The sequence below is a fragment of the Talpa occidentalis genome, unplaced genomic scaffold (assembly GCF_014898055.3).
Source record: "Talpa occidentalis isolate TD23 unplaced genomic scaffold, MPIMG_talOcc4v2.1, whole genome shotgun sequence".
Classification (NCBI taxonomy): Eukaryota; Metazoa; Chordata; class Mammalia; order Eulipotyphla; family Talpidae; genus Talpa; species Talpa occidentalis.
In genome coordinates this window covers 38,273,711-38,297,717 of record NW_026555331.1, presented here as the reverse complement: position 1 = coordinate 38,297,717, position 24,007 = coordinate 38,273,711, and the positions used below count along the sequence as shown (strand labels likewise).

General features: G+C 38.2%; 2 protein-coding genes across 2 annotated transcripts in view; one reads left to right on the top strand and one right to left on the bottom strand.

Moving 5' to 3' along the window:
• NECAB1 (N-terminal EF-hand calcium binding protein 1) overlaps positions 1–24,007 on the top strand; it is a 265,090-nt gene that overhangs the window by 45,431 nt on the left and 195,652 nt on the right. The window lies entirely within an intron of this gene.
• Positions 1,986–23,187, bottom strand: TMEM64 (transmembrane protein 64). Its single transcript, XM_037504297.2, is given in 5 exon segments — positions 1,986–4,360; positions 9,648–9,803; positions 22,386–23,039; positions 23,042–23,121; positions 23,124–23,187. Coding segments are annotated over 5 exon segments (1,146 nt in total). The 3' UTR covers positions 1,986–4,168.

The window sequence follows — 24,007 nt, the reverse complement described above, 5'->3', positions numbered from 1 at the left end:
TCTAACAATTTTAACCTAAAATGGCTACCGAAGGTTTACACTTGAGTATGGGATCTACTAGAAATAAACAAGAACAAGTATTATTCTGGGTGCCAAGATGAAAGTTTTATGGCAGCTGAATGCTCCCTGAAGGAATCAGTCATGAAAACAGGGTAGAATCAATAGAAAACTAGATTGGGGATGGTGTTTTGACATAATGAATGGTATCAGACACATTACAGCAACCTGGGACAAATGACTAAGAATCGTTTGACTGGCAGGTAGCATTTTATGACTTAGGGGCATTAGGGAAAAAAAAAAAAATACCAAAAACTGAAGCATGAGTACCAACATAAGACATCAAAATCATTGCTCCACAGGCCCTCTGTGATAACCATAACCATCTCTACCAGGTTGGGTTATTAGCATTTCTTAGCAATATACACTCCCTTCCTCCAGAATCTCTCCCTCCCATGGGACATGTCTCTATATGCATTACAGAGAGAAAGAAAGAGAAGAGAGAAAGAAAATAAAATATTACCTTTTATTTTCTCAGGCACACAAGTGATCTGGGATACCAATTATCAAGAGATTTTACTGATTAACCTTTAGAATAATCTATTGAAAATCTTCAGCTACCTTAGAAAACAGTTTGCAGCAATCATTTTGCAATTCAGAAAACCAAGTTATAATTTAGTCGTGGAGTAAGTTAACAGTTTCATTCAATATGTGAGGTGACTGAAACTCCTGAGTTTTAAACATCCTGTGGAACAGGTGATTCCTTCCCCTTCCTTGAAGGCTTTCCAATGTAAAAATACCAGCCTTTAAAAAAACAATATTCTAAATAGTTTATTATAACAGAAATAAGCAATGTCCAATCTTAAAAACAGACAATGGTATACTGCCCACCACTCTGAAAACAGTGAGCAGCCTCTGTCTGCAAGAGCATTCCATCACTGAGGCCATCAACATAGGTCAGTGCCAGGATCACCCTACCTGAGGCTCACATAAACCAAGTCAGTACTCGGTTTTGAACAGCATGGATTTACCATGCATCTAAGGATTTTCCTGTACTACCTGGCTCGCACCTAGTGACTTCCTCAAGCACTATCTAAAGATAGTGTCACGGTTAACAAAGATTGATACATGTAAGCCATAGCACCTTTTCCAAGAACAGTCCAAAGCAGCATTGCACATTAACAAACAGAAATGCGGGAATATGCTTGCAGCTACACCACCTAGTTACAGCAAGGGTAAATAAGAGTTACTGAACTTAACAGCTTCACAAGGAGGAAAATATCTTATTGTCAAACACTTGACCCTATCAAGGGAAGTCACTTTACAAGGGTTGGTGGTTATTGTCACAAAGTGTGTAAAAAGAGTATGGCTGGCTCTGCATAAACCCACATAGTCACTTCTGAAAATACACATTCTATAACAAAGATTTGCATCTCCCATTTTCATAAACCAAATAATATAAATTTCAAGTTATTTCACAAATCAGATCAAATTAAAATGGACATGAAAGCACTCAGTAAATTATTATATACATTTTTAAGTGGCTATTTTAAGATAATTTACATGACAAGATTGGCAAAGAGTAAACAAAATTATTGCCAATAAACCAGAAAAATGTGGAAAATTAAGGAAAAGACCTCCAAAATTAAACAGAACATATCTTCATCAGATTTGGAAATCATGTATACTGTATACTTTTGAAAATGTGCAAAAAGTAACATTACACTACATTTAAACAGTTTGAGTAATCCAAAACTATTTTATAAATATACACACTATGACTGGAGGCAATATTTGGGGAACACAAAAGGATCCAGTAAAAGTTTGTTACTGTTATAAAGCTGAGAAGTGGGGTTAAAGATGGCATGAATAAGGCTTAGCAATGCTTTAGTACAGTTTACAGAGAACTTACCTAAAAAACCCAACCACCAAATTCAGCTATCAAATAGCATACCTATAATGGATTGTTGTTTACTTGTAGGCTGAAAATAAGGAAGAAAAGGAAAGCTACTACTTTAGATTCATATTTTAGAAATAGTAAATCCATACTATTTTAAGTAAAAATGGATAATTTTATTATATAAAAGTATGATTGGCAGAATACAGAAAAATTGTTTCTTTTACCTTTACATATTTATTTAAATTACCAAGCAAAATGCAACAATTAGAAGAACTCATTACAAACTACCAAAAGGTATTCATTTGGTGAAATTATTCAAGTTACAAAATGCTAAGTAAATAATTGTACTTCAAAATACATGAACTATAACCCAACTATGAAAGTAGTGATCTCAGTGATTCCTTTAACAAAACTAACCAAGAAACAAAGCACAAGATAAATATTGTCAAGTTAGAAAATAATCAAATGTATTGTTCAGTGGGATTATTAAGCTCAAGCCATTTAAAAAACATAACTAAGCATGTAATTAGGGTTTTGAAAAGACTAAGAATATACCAATACTATGTAATTTGTCTACCAATAAAAGAGGGAAAGGTTTGGAGGCCAATTATGTGCTATAGACCCAGGTGCCTCTTAGATCATTTGCACTGAGGTCTTCTTGGTATGGATAAGTAAAGAAACTTTATGCTAACTCAAGGATTAAGAAACATATATGCAAAGAAAAGGAGTAACAGCATCTGCGATAAAACAATAAAAAAAAGCAAAAAAAAAAAATCCTACATTAAAATGATGATCTCTAGCATAAGGCTAGAAAAATCTGCTTCCAAAATATTGTTTTATAGTTTAATAAATCAGGGCAAAGCTTTTACCCTAAGGAAAAGGCAAGTGGGCAGTCTCTGATAAGTTGGAATCTTCAAAGCCAAGAAAGAGATAACTACCAGAAAATTCTCATAGCTATAGTTTTGGTTGTAACAAAAATTAAGTTTGCAATGAAACTATTTTAAAAGTACAGGGTGATTAATGAATAATACATATGTCATCTATGAATCATGTGCCAATTAGTGTATGCTATATTTCTAAGTGCTATTAATAAATACACTCAATTCATTCTACAGGAGAAGAATTTCACATTTCAGAATTCCTGAGTCTTATCAGAGAAAAACAAGTACCAAAAAACAAAATAAATCTACTCTATGGTAGGGCAAATTATACAAATCTGGGGATTAATTAACATTACATTTATCGCTTTAAAGCTGAAGACTATGGGGACAAATATATATGTACTTCAATGGAATCATGCACATGATTTTAAAGCTTGGTTTTTTGAAAAGGCGTTTTGATCAAACAAGGCCACCTGAGTGACATCTTCAATGATGGTAAAGCCCACCATTTTAAAGGAATGATATCTTTATTTCAAAGCCTAATTTTGAATATAAAAAGAAAAAGTAGTTCATTTTAATAAAATGTGTTTAGTAACACTGCAATGGGACAGCCCTTTGATGAAAGATCTAACAAGGGTAAAGCCAATGCAATGAAATTAGAACATAGGTTCTAATTTGGGCCACCACCCATTAAATAATTTCCCTTTTGCTTTGCATATTACACAGTGAAAATAAAAAGGTATCTTAAGAGCACTTCAGTCCCACAATGTAGGATTTAAGCTTGTGTAAATAGGTGTAAATGACCCTGCAACAATGTGATGCTTGCAAATATACATTCAACCAAAAGTTAATCTTCTAGCTAGTAAGGAAAAGAGAAGCAAAATGGTCCCACTTTTAAAGCAATAGAACAAAACAAAAAACACTGATTATCCTTTCTGGAAAGACTACCAAAAGCAAAGTATACCTAATAAGATTACACATTTAAAACTGCATACTTTTACTCACACTAAGTAGGAAAGATGCATACAACTATTTGTGGACTTTATAAATAAAGACACTAAGCAGAAAAATATTTGGGTTATTTCTCTGTTTTAAGTACCCACAAAGAAAATAATTAAAAACAAAACAAAACAAAACAAAAAAACACTAAAGTGCAGACCTATAGGCCATTACAGGCATAATAAATGATAAAGGGGTGCAGCCAAAATTGCATCTACATTTACACTTACATATCCAGAAAAGGATTCTTGCTTTTAAAAAATTGTGCAATTTAAAAAACTAGCCAGTTTTGTTTGTGCCGTAATACAATTAGAACTTGTCTCTGCCCACTAGTGAGGTGGTTGCTAGACCTTGGTCAGCACACTGGGATCTTGACAATCACACATTAGAGTCATACAATATTGATTCCACCTCCAGACAATGCTAGGGTCCTCTTGTTGTAGAATGAAGAGCCACTGATATTTGGTTGATTGCCTTTAACCAAAGAGGTTTTCAGTTCCATTTCACAAGCTACAATGGCTGCATTCAGTTCCACTTGAGCTCGATGAACTACATAAAACATGAGGCCTATACTTATAATAATCTGCGAATAAAAATAAAACATTACAGTTAACAATATTTTATACAGAGAAGGGGGAGGAAAAAAATCCAGTAATAATTTGCCTTAGAAATGTTTCCAACAAAATGCTTCACAAACATGGCCAGGTAAGATTTCTCAGTAGTTTACCCATAGTGAACATTGGTTGCTTCTCTTACTGAATGAGGAAGGTCAAAATCTATAGGTAACCAGTTTATGGTATCAGAGAAACACAAGAAACCCATTCAGTCATTACAAATGATGTCTTCTTAAGTCAGACTTGTTTCTCTTTACTAAAAAGCTTACTTCGAGGGCCTCCCCGGTGGCGCAGCGGTTGAGCGCTGGGTTGCGAAGCTGCCCGCGGCCTCTGCGGCGCCGGTTCGATCCCCGGCTGCTCCCCGGCCACCGGAGGAGGGTCCCACATGGCGCGCAGACCTCTCCTGCCACCCGCTGCTCCCCTCAGCAGTGTACTTCGGTCCTTCTGCCTGCTCTGCTCCCCGCTCTGACTCTGGTGAATTCTCTCACCCTCCCTCCCGCACTTCTGACTGTACCCAGTGCATGTATAAACAAAAACAAACAAACAAACCAGCAAACAAATAAATAAAGCATGCCTCTATTAAAAAAATAAAAAATAAAAAAAAAAAAAAAAAAAAAAAAACTTACTTCAAGGAATAAAAATGTCTGTAATAGAAGTAGGAGCTGCCTAAACTTTTCAAATGTAATTAAAGTAGTATTACATATTTGCATCATAAATGTCCTAAGGTATTTCTAAGCCCAGTTAGAGATGCACTACTATTTGCAAATTAGCTACTTGATGCAGCCAAAATTAAATATATTAAGAACCACTTAATTTCATTAATGCCAATCAACTTCCAAACAAATTAAGACATGCATTTGTGCTTAAGGAGAAACAAAGGACAGCATAACAATGAGGAAAAATGATCAAAGGGATACTAAAAAAAGTATCAAAGTCAGGGTTCTAGTCTTGGTTTAGCAACTTACTAGTGATACGATTTCAGATAAGTCCCTTAAACCACCTAAACATCTCCAATTGTCCAATATGAGTTATGGTCCCTCTGTGCTTTAACATTCTACAGACAATTCATCAATATGTCTAAACAGCCCACATCTTCTAATCAGTATTTATTCTGAAGTTCATTTGTAAATTAGTTCTTCAGAGTTTGGAGCAAATATTCTCAGTGAAACAAGGCTGGAACAGGTGTTATTTAATATCCCAGCAAGTTTTTAAAGGCTGGTGTCTCAATTATATCTCAACATAATTTTAATAATTTCCTGGGGAAGGTATTCTAAATCTAAGTGTTTGAGGGAGGAGAGACAGAGGTAGGGTGAGGGAAGTGGGGTGGAGGGGAAGCACATGGAACTTACAATAGGGCACCGTTCAGTGAGTACCCACTAATCAATTCTAAGCAAATTAATCTAAAAGTGGGCTGTTAAATCTTGTTCTCCTACTAAACAAGCTACACTGAAAACCCTGCTTGATGCTTTCAGTGATAAGAACACTAAGAGGTGGAAAAAATATTAATAGAACTAACTGCGACAGGGATTGGATGAGATGCTAAGTTCTGTTGAAGATGTGCTGAAACAAGTGCCTGTCAGACAACCAAAGCAGTTCAATAAATGGGTCTAAGCTCTGAAAGAAGGCTGAGAGGCTGTTATGTCTTTGGGAGTCCTCCCACAAATAAATATAATAGCAGCCACCATTGTGACTGAATTCTCCAAGAAGTTCTCACAATGAGAAAATATGGATAGACTATGGAGAGCGCTGACAGAGAGGTAAGAAGAGGAGGTATGGTGAGCCAGGCAAGTAGGAAAAAGCAATCAAGATTGTGGTTATCAAAAGCTAAGAGAAGAGGGCCTCCCCGGTGGCGCAGCGGTTGAGCGCTGGGTTGTGAAGCTGCCCGCAGCCTCTGCGGCGCCGGTTCGATCCCCGGCTGCTCCCCAGCCACCAGAGGAGGGTCCCGCATGGCGCGCAGACCTCTCCTGCCACCCGCTGCTCCCCTCAGCAGTGTACTTCGGTCCTTCTGCCTGCTCTGCTCCCCGCTCTGGCTCTGGTGAATTCTCTCACCCTCCTGCGCTTCTGACTGTACCCAGTGCATGTACAAACAAAACAAACAAACAAATAAATAAATAAAACATGCCTCTATTAAAAAAAAAAAAAAAAAAAAAGCTAAGAGAAGAAAAGTATTTCAATAACAATGGCATGGTACACTGAGTCTTAGGTTGCCAAAAGGTCAAAGTGAGAAGTGATAAGAGTATTTGATTTAGATAAGGTAAGTAATGACTTTAGATAGAATAGCCTAAAGAAAGGATGTGACAAGGCCACAGAAAGCAAGTTTATACCAGATGGAAAACCTTTCCTAGTTTCCAACAAAGGTGAACTGGATACCTCTTTATGTGGAATTTTCCCCAGATGGCCTTCTAGACCCCAGGGCCTGCAATGTGTATTGATTTTCCAAAATGCCTTCTTTCTTATAAAAGTGAAATCTTTCTTATACTTTCTTATATTCAATATAAGAAAGTAAATAAAAGACATTATATTTAAGTTTCCTTATTAAGATGAAAGAATCAAACATAGGTAGAAGAACAAGCTTATATAGAAACACAGGCATCTCTTCCACTATTACTGGAAAGCAGGATGACTGTGTATGCAGACCACAAGAGGGCTAGTAGGTTTCTTAGGTGGAAATTGAGGGTATTCCTATTTGAAAGCGTCTAGTAATCTCATGAGAATGAAGAGGGAGTAAAGGAATGAATAAAAATTTTGAGGAGAGTGAAGATAAGTTTGAAACTATCACTGAGGAAAATGTGGGCTTAAAAGACAAAACAGCTGAATGTGGGCAGTGTTGAAAAAATAGCTAAAGATTTTTAACCATGAGAAATATTACCAATCTGGCTATATGACTTTTCCAAAAGAACAGTTGCAATGCAATAAAAACTTGGATTTACCAAAGCTCTAGCCGGTGGTTACACAGAAAAATATCGAGCATGGAAAAGAGTAACTGAATTGACAGACTATGGAATCTAGGTTGGATTTCACAGCATCAGAACAGATGTGCCTTCCTCTGAACATCTATTTAGAACTGCTTTAATTTTATGGACAAGATGGATTCTCTTTAGATGGTTATAAAACTCAAAGGCAAATTTGTGGCTCATTTCTAGCAAATGTGGAAGAACATCATAAACACCCTTACTCTAACTTCAAGCTTCATCCATTTTCCCTATGCAAATTTTCCCCTTCAAGATGACTTTTTTGTTCTCTCTCTTTATTCTTCAGTATATCATTTGCAAGGTGAATTAAATCCTCACTGGCATAAATTAAGTTACAAGTAACATCCACAAATCAAGACATAAGATTTCACTTTTATTTGTTGTGGTTTATACAATTTTTCACAAATGCCTGGACTAAAAAAATATTTGCCTTTCTCCCCTCTTGTATATTCCTTAATTCTGCAAGCTCAAGCAAAGGAGTAATAAATCATTGGGAGAAAAAAAAATCTAAACTTTAAGATGTACCACTGAAAAATGTTTTGTTCTGTTATGACTCTATTGGTTATAATTGGGTAACTGCTAAGATGCATATAAAGAACAAAATAGTGAAAATCTCCTAACATTATTAATAGGGAATTTTACTTACTCAAAGAAGGGAAAAAAAAAAGGGGAAAAAAAAAAGCTATTTCAGATGGATTGCTCATTTTCAGGAAAGCAGGAAACAAAATTTGTTTGAATATACTAAAAAAGAAAAATATATCTTAGATTACAGCATATCAGAATTATAATATTGATACAATGCATAGAAAGCTTAATATATGATTAATATGCTTTACTATAGTAATAAAAAAATGGTAACAGAACCTCAAACCTTGATATAGTTTATCTAAAAAAAAACAGCTCTGGAGAAAAGACACTAAAGAAAAATAAAAATGACTCCCTGAATATAAAAGTAGTACAAAATTTTTCTTAAATCAAGCCTTTCATTGACAGATTTTATTTATAGCTTACGGTAAATATTCCTGGGCTTATTTTGTTGTTGTTGTTCACTAAGCTTATACTGCAGAAGCACAAAGAAAATTAAGTTGGTTTAATCATAGTATTTTTAATACTGGGAATAATGCCACTAACAGTAACTTTGAAACATGATACCATATATTCAACAGCAGAATAAATTAAAACTAATAAGTCCAGGGATCAATAAGTTGTCTATCTTATTAGTATTGCTGCACAGTTACTATAGTCTACTGATAATGAGCACGGTCTCCAGAGCCTTGGTTCAAATCCTGTTTCTATCCCTTGAAGTTGTGACAAATTATTATTCAATGGGTAAACTGATTCTTGGGGATCAGAGATGGAAGGCTTGATTTGGTGCCCTTGACTTTTTTTCATGGTGTAAGTATTCCCACCGTGATTAATTCAAGCAAACACTATGATAGCACTTAACACACTGGTAGAAGAGATGTACACAATTGGTTGGCGATAATAAAAGTATATAGCTGTGAGGGTTTTGGTAGGCATCAAATGAGCTTAAATACAGGGCATATAACTAAGGGTTAACTATCATCGTCATCTTATTAAATCTTCAAATAGTATAGTGATTTTATATTTTGGTAAATTTCAGTAATTAAATATACTACAAGTAAATAAATTTTTAACTCTTCTTGTATGCAATTTAAAGGCACTGAATACATTTGGCTACTTCATAGGGACCTTCTCCTTTCTAAAATTCTTACATGTAATTAATTATATGTACTTATACTTGCATAAGTAGTAATGATTCATTAGAGAAATGTTCTTTAGACTTGTAATAGGATACTTTAGATACTTTTTATAAAGCAATACATTCTAAAAAAAATCTTGTTCTATATAAAATTGTACTAGAAAATTACATTGCTTGAAAATACTAAAAAAATTTGAATAATTTGAAGATAAAGTAACTGAGAGTAAAAACCCAACCCATCAAATTTCACTATAATTAACTTCAGAAACAGTATTAATAATACTGCACACAAACTCAAGAGTATATGATTTAATAATGACTTTGAAAATAATCACTGCAATAAGAACTATTTTAGTTATTCCCTTTTATGAGAATTTTCAGTATCAATTCAGCTCTATATACCCTGTATGTCCACAATTAAAAATATATATTGTCAAAATATGAAGTGGTTTTGAAAGAATAAGATATAAAAGGGAAAAACCTTAAATTATTTTCAATAAGATGCATTAGGGTTAAATATACGGGGGAAAAAAGAAAGAAAACCTTTTGCCTTACACTCACCTGTAAACAAAAAACAAAATATCCACTAACACTCTGTTCTGCAATGACATCTTCCATTGTCCTCAGGGTAGTACCCAAGTAAGAATTCAGAAGCTGGGTAGGAAGTAGTCCAACTGAAGATGCCATCAGATAGTTGGGTAAGGAGAGATCAGTAATCTAGAAAAGCAGATCAGAGGGAACAATTCAGTACTAAGAAAAACATTCAATTTCACATAAACCTTTGTGTATACGTATTGCTAATGGTTTTCCCTCAGTAGATGAGACCAAAAATACTTCATAAAGCATTCTCATTCTTAAAAGTGATTATAAAGCAAATACATGCAGAATGCAGAAAATTTAGAATGATCATAAATTCATAGAAAATTGTTAATATTCTATTAGTCTACCATTAAAAGATAACATTTGTGACTTTTTTCTTACATACAAATAAAATATGCACACACATAATCATTTTGTAAAAACAACCATGTGAGTCTGCCTCATGTCACTAAATATTCTCCATCAGCATACTTAAATGGTAGTGTGGTCACCAGACTTTGAAGCCAGGTAACCCTGAACTGACATTCTGATGCTGAGAAGTCAAGGAGCTACTCTGGTTCTAAGCATGTGTTTTCCACCTGCAAAATGAGGATAACAACTACCAACTTACATAGTTAAGATCAGAAATACTTACATAATATCTAGCAAATGACCGACCAACACTCAAAAAAGAAATCATAACCCATGCCATTATACTACCACTGTGTGAATATAGCACGACTTAACCATTCTGCTGTGAGACATTTAGATTGTTCCCTTATTTTGTTTCTATGTGCGCCTATGAGTGCGTATTTATTTATTTTTGCTATTATAAATTTAAAAAATCTCTGATGAGCAGCAGTGTCTAAAATTGTCCCACTAAACTTAGTACTCATACCCTTGTATGAGCCTTTCCCTTAGAGGGTGGGCTGGGCCTACAGCTTGCTTCTATCAAACAGACTACAGAAGTGACATGTTGCTTTCAACATTAGGTCCAGCTTGGGGATCAGAGATGGAAGGCCAGGTTTTAATACATCTGTGGAAAGGTTCCCGTTGTAAGAACTGAAGTAATCAGTCAATAGCTAGCAAAGACTTGAGCTCTGTCAACAGCCTGGAAGTAGTTTTTCACTCAGTCAAGCCTTCAGATGACTGCAGCCCTGGCTAATACTGTGATTGCAGCATTTTGAGAGAAGCTGAGTCAGAAGCACCCAGCTATGCTGCACAGGAATTCCTGATCCAAAGAACCAAAGTAATAAATGTCTGTTGGTTAAGACACTCAAGTTATGGAGTAATCTGTATATATTAGATAAACAGATTGCTATATTAGCAAGAAATGACTATTATAATATGCATCTCCATTATTTTAGGATAGATCACTAGGCGAGGAATTACTGGATAAAACAGTAATTTTTTGTTTTCCAGAGAAGTTCACATTGATTTACAAATTAATCAGTAAGTTATGTATAAGGTATCCACTTCATCATACTCTTACCAACTTAATGTTTCAATCTTTCTTAGTTTGATAATGATAAACATGATGTTTCATTTATACTATCTTAAGTTATACTGACATTACTTTTAAATGTGCATTTTATGGTTTTATTTGTTCATATCTGCCCCTTTTTATTGGAATGTCAAATATGTCTTATGCATAAGAGCTCTTTATATGTAGTAAGAATAATCTTTTGCCTATATATGGCAAATATTTTCCTCTAAATTGTCTCTTAATTTTACTTTTGGACATACAAATGCTTCTAAATTTTATATAATCAAGTGTTTTCAATCTTCTGATTTTTCCATTGCTTTTAGGTTTAGAACAAGTGTTCTTAGATCACACTGTAAACTTTTACCTAGGTATTTTTCCTGAAGTTTTCCTTTTTAAACATTTATCACTTAGTTATTCTGAAATTTATTTAGATTCAAGATGAGGCTATAGTTTTATTCTTTCCTTCCCCAGTAGCCAGTTTTCCCATCATTACTTACTAGATAGTAACTGTAATGATGTGATGTTTATTATATTAAATTACTGTATATAAAAGGGTCTACTTGGAGCTCTATATTTTCCACTGATATCGTGAATCTTCCACTGAAATCAAACTGTGGTAAAATTACCACTTAATATTTGATAATTCCATGTTATTTAAGCCCCCTTTATTATTATTTTTAATTCTGTCCTAACTATTCTTACCTATTACTATGGCTACATTTGGGGATCATTGTGTCATTCAAAAGAAAAAAATCAGTAAATATTATATTGAGATTAAGGAAAATTTATGAAACTAAATAGTCTCAAAATCTCCAGAATATTTGGTATTCTCATCCATAATGTTTCTATAACTATTCAAAACCAGTCACATCTTTGACTATAAGTTTAGTAATTTTATTCACATATCATGGATTTCTTATCAGTTTATTTCTAAGTTGATATTGTTGATACTAATGTTAATTTTGAGAAGAATTTTCCCATATCCCTATGTGGGCAATATTAATGGTATACAAGAAATCTGTTGATAACTTCTTTTACAAAATTTAGATCTGGTATTTTAACCAGCTATATATTATTCTACAACTACAATCTAATAACCATATAGTCACATATTCAATAAAATGACAGATGATATTCATCTTTATATACAGATGATTAGAGTAGAGATGTACCATTGTTGGTCTGGGAAAAACACAATAGCAATTAGTTATTAATATTCACCCACATGATTATTGACCCTGCAAGATACTCTTGTAGGTGACTACAAGAGGCAGAAAGACAAATCCTATCTTGAGTAATTTACACATTTTTTAATAAATACACACCAACTACCTCAGAAACAGGCAGTTAAGGGAGCCTTACAAAGCACTACATCCTGAGCATTAAGGAATAAAGAGGAATTAAAAATAGCTATAAGAATGGGGGCCAAAGGACATTTTTGTGGGAAAAGGCATTTAAAATGGGCAAAAGCTAAATATAGGTTTATTGGGAAAGATAAATAGGATGAGGAAGGTAAGATGTTTGAGGAAGAGAATGAAGAGGGGCAAGATGGTAAGGGACATACAGGCTGTACTACCAGGTTGGCGATAAATACAGTGCAGATTTTTTATGGGGCACATGCAAGGGAATCTTATAAAGACTGGGAGTGAGAATAGTAGCTTTTGTTATTCATAATAAAACCCTTTTAACCAGTAAAAAAATAGTAAAGTGGCAAGGATGCCACTTGCTAGGGGTCTTGGGGAAGGGGAACAAGTCTGTACTCTGTAAAAAAGCATTGAGGGGTCTAATCAAGGCGTGATGAAGTGGAATTAAGTTGTAGGAAGGTTCCTCTGTCAGTGTGAAGCACTTACAGAATTACTTTAGAATAAATATGTCAAATGTATAAAATGAGTAAATATAAAAAAAAATATTACTTTGCAGTTAATAATAAAGCCGGTATCATGGAAATTATCTTTTATATACATATTAAGTGAAGCTCAAAAATGTCAGAATACAAAGCTTGTGAATATTTTTAAATGTAATAGAGTTTCTCTAAACAGACCACATAATTGATATTCTCAGATGACATCAATAATATCAAAATGGCTATTTAAAGAACACATTTCATAAATCTGAAACAACACTGCCACTTAATTCTTCTACAAGATCTTTGTCCAAAATGTAAATCAAAGTTTATCAAACCTGTTATGAATGAGCAAGCCTCAACCTAAGGAAAAACAAACGTTGTTATTTTATATTTCCTTTTTGAAAAGCTACATATCTAAAGAAAGCAAAAAACAGATTCCAGCTATTTAATATGATCAGTTTCACCAAATGTGAAATTATTTAACCAGTGGAACAATATATTTACTCATTTTTTCAACTGTGACTTACTTAAAGATAAACAGGTTCCAAATTATTGTAGGATGGCAAGCCCTATAAGCCATGATGCTACTTAGAATCTGCATCTAGCTCAATTTTTTGGCAAACATAGTTAATTTAAAATATTTCTTCTTACAAAGACCCATCCAATCTTCTCTCCAAGTAAGCCCTCACCCACCAACTTTTAAACGATTTTGTCTCCTCGTCCTAATTCCTATAAAGGCATTAAATTGAGTCTAGAATATTCCTTTTGGTATTTCCATCTGCAATACCCTGGGATCAAAGGTCAGGATGGTTCTACTTTAAAGAACTCTAGCAATCTCAACCTTGGATATCAGTGTTATCCTGCTGTGGTTAGTTTCTGATCAGAAATATTCCAGTGAGGGCGCCAAGGATGGTGACTGCTACCTGACTGCCATCCTTCCATGCTTTTAAAACTCCAGATGCATCATAAAAGTATATTCATCCTATTCTCAGAGGTACTCTGATTTACTTGGAGATGTAATTCACTTGTCTGGGCCAGAAGGGACTAATGTAGGACAGTAATATGGTAATTAGATCCTGTAAACAAAGAAGCGCCATCTGAAAAAAAAGAAAGAAAGAAAACCTTAATTCTGAGGAGCAAGAGCGAATTTATCTCTGACACGGCATTTTTATAAGTGAGGATAAGAAAGCTTCGGCTTTCCCACTGGAGGTACACTGAGCCTGGGCCTGCTGTCCTGTCAGGCACAGCACAGGGTAAATAAAGCTCCCTGTCACCCTGCCTCAAACCCCCCACTTTCTCAGCAACTGTATACACCATGAATTTACTGGCTTTAACACAATCAGAAAGTTTACTCTTTTTACACAGAATATCTTGACATAGATCTAACAAAGACTATAAAGGTGATCTGTATATGGAAGCACTCAACCTTTATGCAGAGCTCTGTGAATCTAATATCAATTCAGGGAAATGAGACCTTCCTTTATAGGCATTTCTTGGTTTCTGTAATAGAGACGCTGTTTATTGACAAAGTTACTATTAAGGCAAACTCCAATTAAAATATACTGAGTAATAACATAGAATAGCCATAAAATTCTACAGTATTTAAGGGGGGAATGGTCAAAAGAAATTAAAATTACTACCATTTGATTTTTTCATCTCATTACTATTTATTGATAAAATATGTATTTTATTGCATATAGCCTCAAAAAATTATCACTATTGCAAAACAGTTGGAGAGCAGGGAGTGAATGATAAGTAATGTTCACTTCCAGAAATGTGAAATTTTTTTAAAGAATTATTTCTTTATCATAAGATTTTTATTTTATTTATTATGCGTAGAAGAACTGGGGTGTAGGCCAGAGGTGTGGGGGACTGGGGGATTGAGAAGATTCACCAAAGACAGAGTGGGGTGCAGAACAGGTGGATCTACTGAAATACACTGTTGAGGGGAGCAAGTCTGCTGTGCCATGTGAGTTAGCTCCCTGGCTGGAAATCGAACTCAGAACTCAGGCAGTAGCAGAGGGCATTTGTGGTGGTAGTGCTGAGACTTAACCCTTAGGCCATCAGGGAGGCCCATAAATATGAAATCTGCAAAACTGGTTTAAGGGAAAGCATTAGCTCCCCATTCTCTTCCTCCTCTAAAGTACCTCTTCCTGAGTTCCCAATCTTAGTTGCTCTGTATGACACTTCAGAAGTCAATCACACAGCTCATTCCTCCTTTATTCCTACATCCAATCATCTACTATGTCTTCTTGATCTCACTTACTAAATAGCTAAGAAATCTCCCCAGTCTGTTCCTTTCCTATCTTACCCCATATCCCCCGCCCACCTGCCTTGATACCAGGTCACCACTATGCTAAATCCCTCAGAAATCTTTTTAAAATGCAAGTCTAATCCTGCTTAAACTTTTTCTTATTGCCAGCAGAAAGAGGTTTAGGTTTTTCAATACACAAAGCACTCCATGACCTGGCCTATGAATGGTACATGCTTCACGTTGATTGTGTTCAAGTCACATCAATATGCTTTTGTTCCTAGAACACTCATTGCTCATTTTTCATCTTGGGCATTTGTGTATTGTTCCTTTTGGCATGCTTGCTCCCAATCCTTTTACTTAGACAACAGTCCTAAACTGTCTTTCACTACTCAGTCATCAATTTCTCCAGTAAACATCTCCCTATCTTCCAAGTCTGCATTAAGAACTGCTTCAGGTTCTTTGACAAAAACACTATCACTGCAGTGCCAGGTGGCTTCATACTAGAGTAACTAAAGGTTCACTATCTGTTTACTCTTGCTCCTTACCTGTTTCCTAGGTACAAATTCTGTCCCCGGACATTCCCCAGAGAGTCCCCAAGGCTAATACTTTACCACACTTGTGCTCTTATACTCACTGGTCAATTTATTTAATTGAAATAAATTTTTAGTTCAATTGTGAACTAAATTTCTAAAAGCAACATATCTTCTTCATGATCACCCAATGCAAGCTCTAGGAACAGTCATGATAGTTATATCTGTTTCAGGTTCATCTTAATGCATCTTTGCTGTCATTATTTTAACCAGAATACCAGTTTCATAGCTCCCTGTCCTGAAAACAAATAAAAAAAAAATCTTTTTGTTGCTGCTTCTAATCTACTGTGGGCTTATACAAATAAAAAAGTAATTAAGAGTTTGGTAGTATTTAATCCTTTAATGTGGTTCCACTGAGAAGTGAGCCAGGATAATGGAGTAGGCCTTGCACTTTTAAATTTACTTATTTCTCTTTTGTTTACATTTTACTTTCAATACCATGTATTGCTTTTGTTAAAAAAAAAAAAAAAAACTTTTTTAAATAAAAAGGTAAATGTGAGCGCTTAACAGGCTCTTCCCACAGTTGCAGACACTGGAGTTTGATGGCTATTTTATTACAGTGACTGCTGGAACTCTATTGCAAACTTTTTCTGTAAAGTGCCAGGTAATAAATATTTTAGGCTCTTCAGGCCTTAGTTTCTCAAGTACTCAACTGAGTCCTTCAGCTTAAAAGGAGTCAGAAACAATACAAGAACATGTTTGTGTTCCAATAACACTATATACAGATGCTGAATCTAAATTTTGTATGTTTGCCTGCATTTAGTATTCTGAATTTTTTTCTAATTACTTAAAAAAATAGAAAAACAATTTTCAGTTCATGTGCTGTACAAAATCAGATGGTAGGTAAGCCTCCCCTGGTGGCACAGCGGTTGAGCGCTGGGCTGCGAGGCTGCCCGCAGCCTCTGCAGTGCCGGTTTGTTCCCCAGCCGCTGGCAAGGGTCCCACAAAATCAGATGGTAGGTCTGGCCCACGGCCTACAGTTCCCTGATCCCTGCTCTACAGTCCTGGGATGATGTCCACAGCATGATCCCTGCCTCATGCCTGCCACATGGGAAGTCCTCCCTAATGCTGTATATGCACTGTGTTGTGGGGCAAGTGCTATGGTCCTGGAACGAACTTTCTGAGAAACCCAGCTTTTCTCAGACTCAAAACAGAGCCTAGGTTAGTATCATGATTCTACCACTTAGTGACTCTGTGCTCTTAGGGTAATTACTTCACCACTCTGTGCCTCAATTGCCTTAGTTATAACATGAAATAAGGGTTAATATGAATGTTAAGTAAGTAGTATGTGTTAGAAGAATAACACTGACACTATGTGAAATATAAATAACTTGTTAAATTACAAAATAAAAAAAAAATCTCTAAATTTCCATGTCCTTCTTTTGGAATGCAGAGGACAGAGAGAGGAAGTAAAGAGTAAACTACATATTTTATGACAGATATGTGGTGGGTATCATTGAACAAATTTCACAACTGAAAGTACAGTTAACAAAGTAACTATAACTCACCCACATTGACACAGTAAATGTTAAAACCACATTGATTTCAAGTTTACACTATCTGTCCTCTAAATAATTCTGTGTTTAGTCACTGATACCTCCTCAAAGGGCTGTTGTGATGATTAAAGGATACCGTGTACATAAATTTGCTCTTCATGTTGTAATGTGCTGCAGACAACATACGAATAAAAGGATGCTTTATTTTTTTATTTAAGGTTTACGTTGGTTTCAAAGATTTAATGATGATGGAAACAAATTTCTCACATGGATTTGTTTTAAAAAAAGGAAGCTATCATCAGGGTCCTTGACTTTTTAAGTATTCCTGTGACCAAAGTGAAAAGAGAAAGAATGATATTTCAGCTTTCCTGTAGAACAATAAAATCAAACCTCTTTGGAAGTTGCAAGCACTAATATGAATATTATTATCTATAATAACCAATTATGTGATTTTTTTTTATTAAAGTTAACATTTCATAGCAGTAAATTTTAAACTCCAAGATAGGAGCCAGAGCGACCTTACAAGAATACTCTAGTGCTTACTAAATGCAAAATGGGATGTTATTCTTGTGAATGTTTTCAGTTTTCAATGGTAACAAGTTTCTTCTACACTGCTCTTATAAGATTCCATCTCCTACACCTGCATCAACAGTCTTCTTATAGAACCAGTATCTTTTCCAGCAATTGATAAAAAGTTAAACCTGAAGCTCCAGGCTACAAAGATTTGCTCTGTTTGAATCAGAAATATGTCTACCTTGCTGAGAATTAAGTTAGCACATCAAAGGGTACTTAGAATGGCAAGAGAGGTAAGCTGTGAGGTTTGTAATTTATCATGTGGGGTAAAGAAAACCCACCTGAGGGCCTCCCTGGTGGCGCAGGCAGTTGAACGCAGTGCTGTGAAGCTGTCCGCAGCCTCTGCAGTGCCGATTCGATCCCCACCGGCCGCAAAGCAACCCACATGGCCCAGCAGACCTCTCCTGTCTCACCTGCTGCTCTACTCAGCAGTGTATGTCGGGCAGTCTGCCTGTTCTGTTCCCTGCTCTGTCTCTGGTGAACCCTCACACCCTCCCGCACATCTGGCCTATAACCTGGTTCTTGTATAAATAAATCTTTTAAAAAAAAAGAAAGAAAAAATCCACATGAGGTCTTCCTGCAGAGGTATACCAAGATCTGATTTGCATTTTAGTTTCTCTTTCTGGACAGAGAAAAAATTGGAAGGTCTTGGCCCAGTGGCAAGGAGACCAGGTAGGAGGCAGGAGGAGATGCCTGAGTCAGGGTAGTGGCAAGAGTCCAGATTGAAGCTTCAGAAGGTAGAATCCATTAGACTTAACCAATGATTTGACATGGGGGAGTAGAGGGAGAAGGCAGTCAAGTGCCATGGACTTGAGGGGTATGGACTGCCAACTCCGCTGTTCCTGTCCTTCCTGATGCAGGTATCACCCCCTTTGAGGTTAGCTGTGGACCTGTAAAACTAGTTCAGGTCAGATAAAAAGTGAGATTACTTCCATGAAGAAACTTTAAAAACCAGTGTACTATTTCCCCTGTTGCAGTAACCAAGTACAAGATAGTGGCTCTGGATCCCAAAGTAAAAATGACACAAAGCAAAGACTTTCCACTCCTTCCCCTAAACCAAGTTAAACCTGGAAGTGTGTCAAGCAGGTAAACAAACCTTTGCTTTTTGACCGATTGATGATAGGGTTACTGCAGCATAATTGAGCCCATCCTCACAGATTCAGTAAGGGAATACTATTCTTCCTAGATAATGTTTCTGGGTAAGATCAGTACTGAGAAGCACACACAAAGAACAAACTCAGAAATCTGTCCTGATGGATAGTAATACCCGCCCAATCAAGATTATATTAAAAAAAAATTTTTTTAAGCTTTATTTCCCAGGAGGAATGACAGATGCATTTCTAAAAGAAGAAAGTGTTTAAGTATGTATTTGAGAAATTGTATTTCCAATGCTCCAAGAAATGATACTATGAAGTATTATGTAGTTTTCTATTTCAAGAGTTTCAAAACTGGAGTGTCCATTTGTTTATCCCTTTTCAGCACACGTGGGAGAAGAAAAAATTATGGTTAAGAATAGAGCAGCAAGGGGAAAGCCCTCCTTTCCTTCTTTCATATACTCCCCACTTATAATCAGTCCCTGCCTCTGCAATGTAATTAACATTACCTCTGCCACAGCAGTACTTGGCTACAAATTATTGAGAATTAACTATGTGCCAGGCAAAATATTTAGTGCATTCCCTACACTAGTTTATTTAGCCCTCACAACTCTACTCCATTTCACAATGAGGAAACCTGGAGAAGGTCACACAGCCCAGAATATCAAGTACTGTCTACTTCCAAAATTTGTGTCTCATGATCACTATACCTCATTTCCTCTTGGAGGTAAATCCAGATAAATTTTTTTAATCATGGGGATTAAGAAAATGAATTCTTACTGGAACAGGTAGAAAAAAGATAATTTAAAAGATAGGAAGGAAAGAAACAAGAGAAATATACCTGGGAAGGGGACAGCAGTAGGAAACCAGAGAGGGTAAGGACCTGGAGAGAATGGAGGTGGGATGAAGTTCTAGAAGGCAGAAGAAAAGTCGGACTAAAATCAACATCAGCCTAAACTAAGCTTTCTTCTCACATATCCTGGGTGAATTTGGCAAACTGTTTTGGTTGAGAAAGTTACTTCTGTAAACACATAGCTCAAAATAATAGACATGAACTAGATGTAACAGCCTACAATCCAATGGTTTCACAGCTTACCCTACTTTTGGCCCCAGTAAGAATTTTATACAGTGTAGACACCGTATCCACAGATCCTAGGTTCAAACCTTAGCTCTGTCACATCACATGGTAGGTGGGTGAACCTAAACAAGTTCCTACATGGTTAAGCCTCCTCCATTTCTTCCTCAGTAAAATAAGGCTCTAATATCTATTTTAAGAGGTCTTTTTTTCCCCCTCTTTTCTTGTGACCTCAGAATGCCAAACTGAGAGTTGACCCTGGCGATGCTACTTAATTACTTTAAATCTTTCCAAGTACAAGGTACAATTTCTGACATGTTTAATAGTTAAAGAGACATTACCAAGAGAAAACCTGTAGTTTTAATTAATTAAATATATAATGAATCCTTCTTATATTGCAGGAATATACTAGATACTAAATAAACAATGAATAAGTTGAGGCCCTTTGGTCAGATCACAGTGCAAAGTTTGAGACTATACTTATTTACTACCTAGGCTACTTGGATAATAACAGTTATGGTAAGGAAGTCAACATGTGAGTGGGTTAAGCCAAGCCCTAGTGTACCTATTTGTTTTATGTAATCTCCTCAATGTCTCATTAAGTAGATACTACTACTTCCCCCATTTTAAAATAAGAAGCTGAACCACAGAGAGGATAAGCAGGTTGACAAAAGTCAACGAATTCTAAGCAGACAGCAGGACGCAAGCACCATTCCTCTGCTCCTATTAGGCAATAATCTGTAGTATATGAATAATCACCTTCTCCAAGACTGATTAAAAGGTCAGAATTATCTTTTCTGTGGAAAGTAGGAACACAGTAGATGAACAAAACATAAGAATACAGGTTATGCTGGAAAACAAAGCAAACAGTGAAACTATTCAGATTCAATTACCACTAACCCTCTTTCTAAGTTTTAGGACACTATATCTATTATAAGGTTGAGTCAAAGTTCATGTATATGCTTGATACTATAGATGGTTGTGAAAAGGGAAAAATTTCAGGCTTAGACTACACCAAACTTTGTCTCTACAGAAATTCCCTTATTTTTTCCATGCTCCCACAAGTCTTATTCTATAGTCATTGTTGCAGTTGGTAAGTCAACAGATTTGCAAAAAGCATTTAAAAGAAGAAAAAAATTTTAATTTCATCATAGGGGGAAGGTGGTTAGAATTCCTCTTAATACAAAACAAAATGGGAAAGTCTCTAAAGTAACAACATTTTTGAAACTATGTTAGAATCACCGACATAATATAAAATACATCTACTCTTGGTGGTTTTGGATGTTGTATCTCTTACACCCATACACAGTTTTCTTGACATCGGAAGGGCTGAGTTCCTGGGACTCTCTGTATGAACTCTTCGTAGTTTACAATCATTGAATTTGGGATTTTCATAATCTATTTCAAACCCTTCACCTGAGAAGAGAGGAATGCAAAGGCGGTAGGGTTGGTAATTTGTTCCAAAGTCACTGAGTTTGTAAAGATCTGACTCTCTTCATTCAATCTTGTTCTCACTAGCAGCACTTCTATTCTGCAGTCAGTTGCACAGAGACTCACACTAGCTAGAGAAACTTAAGTTGAATAAGCAGAACCTATGAATACAAGGCCAAAAAAAAAAAAGTGTAGAAAATGTGTATAAAGGAGAAAAACACATGCTCACTGGACAAAAGCTTGCTTGTCTTATTTTGCTTTATCCATTACGGATGATTTCAAAATGAAGTTCTTCCAAAGGAAGATAAGCAGGGTTTTGCCCTTTAAACTGTATTAAGGCAAATTACTTGGCAAAGAAAATGCCTATTACAAGTTTTAAGGGAAACCGCAAAATTACGGTGTCTATAACTATCCCGCTACTATTTACCTAAACACTGCCTTCAGTCCCGCATAGTTAAAAATTTGAGTCAAAACCCTGTGTGCATTTATGCAAGCAAGAGAAAAAGCCAAGGAATGTAAAACCATTACTCCCTGTTGCCAAGTCGCTACAGATATAAGATGACCAATGTTTACAATTTCCGGTCCTCTGTCCTCTCCTCTCATAGGTAAAAGGGCTGTTCATTTTCAATAGAATTCATATGCAAAAAACAAAAAACAAAAACGAATTCTTTCTCTACCTGATCTCCGGCAGAGGGCCCGACTTAGATTTGCTTTATTTGCATAGGATTTCTCAGAGTGCGACAAAGTAATTTTAACTCCTGTTGTCACTGTCAATGCTCTGCTGGTCCCTGATGGAGCGCCCTCCCAGGGCCATCGCAAGGCCAGTCAACAACAGACTTGGAGAAGGGTGGCCCAACGGGACACTGTCCACTTACCGAGAACACTGCATTCTGGAGCCCAAAAGGAATGGGGGTCAGTCTGGCGAGGGCCACCACTTTCAGGCCGCTTCCTCCCTCCACGACGCGAATAACAGCGCTCAGCTTCTCGCTGCTCTGGATCCTGGCGGCCACCCAGGCGGCCAGCAGCCGCTTGCAGGCCACATGGGCGATGAAGGTCCCGATGAGGACGCCCACCACCATCAGTCCCATGCCCAGCAAGAAGCCGTACAGGTAGCCGGCAGCCACATTGAGCACGATGTAGCCCCAGCCGCAAGGGAACGAGACGACGATGAAGCCCACCACGAAGATCAGGACCCCCAGCAGCGAGTCGAGGGTCTCCACCCAGAGCAGAAGGTGCTGCAGGTAGCGGCGGACCAGGGCCAGGGAAGCGAAGCACAGCGCGGCCAGCACGCAGACCAGCACCAGGCTCCGGCACCAACAGGTGCTGCCGAGGCAGCAGCAGCGCCAGTTTCTCACCTCGGCCACGCCGACCACCACGCCGCAGCCGCTGCCGCTGCCGGGGCCGCCCGCTAAGGCTCCGCCCGGCGCGGGCAGCTCCGAGGCCGCAGGCGGACCCTGGCCCTCCAGATAAGCGCCGAGCAGGGCGCCCGAGGCCGCGGCCGCCGCCGCCGCCGCCGCGCTGGCCCCGCCCCCGCCCCCGCCCCCGCGGGGAGGCGCTCCGCCGGCTCGTCCCCGCTCGCCGCCCGCGGCAGGGCCCGGCGGGCGGGCAGCTCGGGAGGGCGGCGAGCCGCAGGAGCCGGGGCACTGTCTGCAGCAGGCCCCCGCCGGGGCTCCACATGCCTCGGGCCCGCGCGGGCGCTCAGCCGGCCAGGCCCTCCGCGGCGGCGCCCTTCATGACGTCCCGCGCGCCCGGCCTCGACGCCCGGCGTCCGCTGAGGGGGCGGGCGGTGGCCCGGGAGAGCGCGAGGATTCGGCGGCGGAGGGGCCGTCCGGTCCGGGGAGACTGAGAAAAGTCGGGACCCCCCCCACCTCCCCAGCACCGGCCGAGCCCGCCCCTTTTCCGCCACGGGGGGCGGGGCAGCGCTGTGCGGGGCATTCTGGCCCCACCCCCATGACGCAAGGCCCCTCCGGGCTGCGGGGGTGGAGAGGCGGGAGGGGGCTGGGGCAAGGGAGCGGGGGTCGGGGGGCGGGCAGGGGAGCAGGCAGGGGGTGAGGGGGGGCGGGCAGGGGAGCAGGGAGGGGGTGAGTGGGGGCGGGCGGGCAGGATCCCCGGCGCGCTCTCGGCTTTCCCCGGCGGGCGGGCGCGCGCGCCTGCGGTCCTGGAGCGCGGTGTTCTCTAACCCAGTCCCACTCGGGAAACTGCTGGGTCGGTTGCTCAGTGTCCACTTGGTGGATTCTGCAGTGACCTGTGATCGCAGCGGCAGCCCTCTGGGTAGCTCACCTACTCTGATCCCTCTGAGACACCGGGGGAAGAGTTCTGGTCTAATCTGAGGGGTTTGGCTGATTGTTTACCTCTACAGGTAGAGAGGTCGCGCTGTGTGGGTTTCTGATGAGTAAGTCCTTCAGGAATTGAAGAAATTTGATACAAAGGCCCACCCACCCTGGGCAGATGCCCCTTCTGACTCCCAGCGGTTTTTTATTGAGTTCTAGACGCTTAT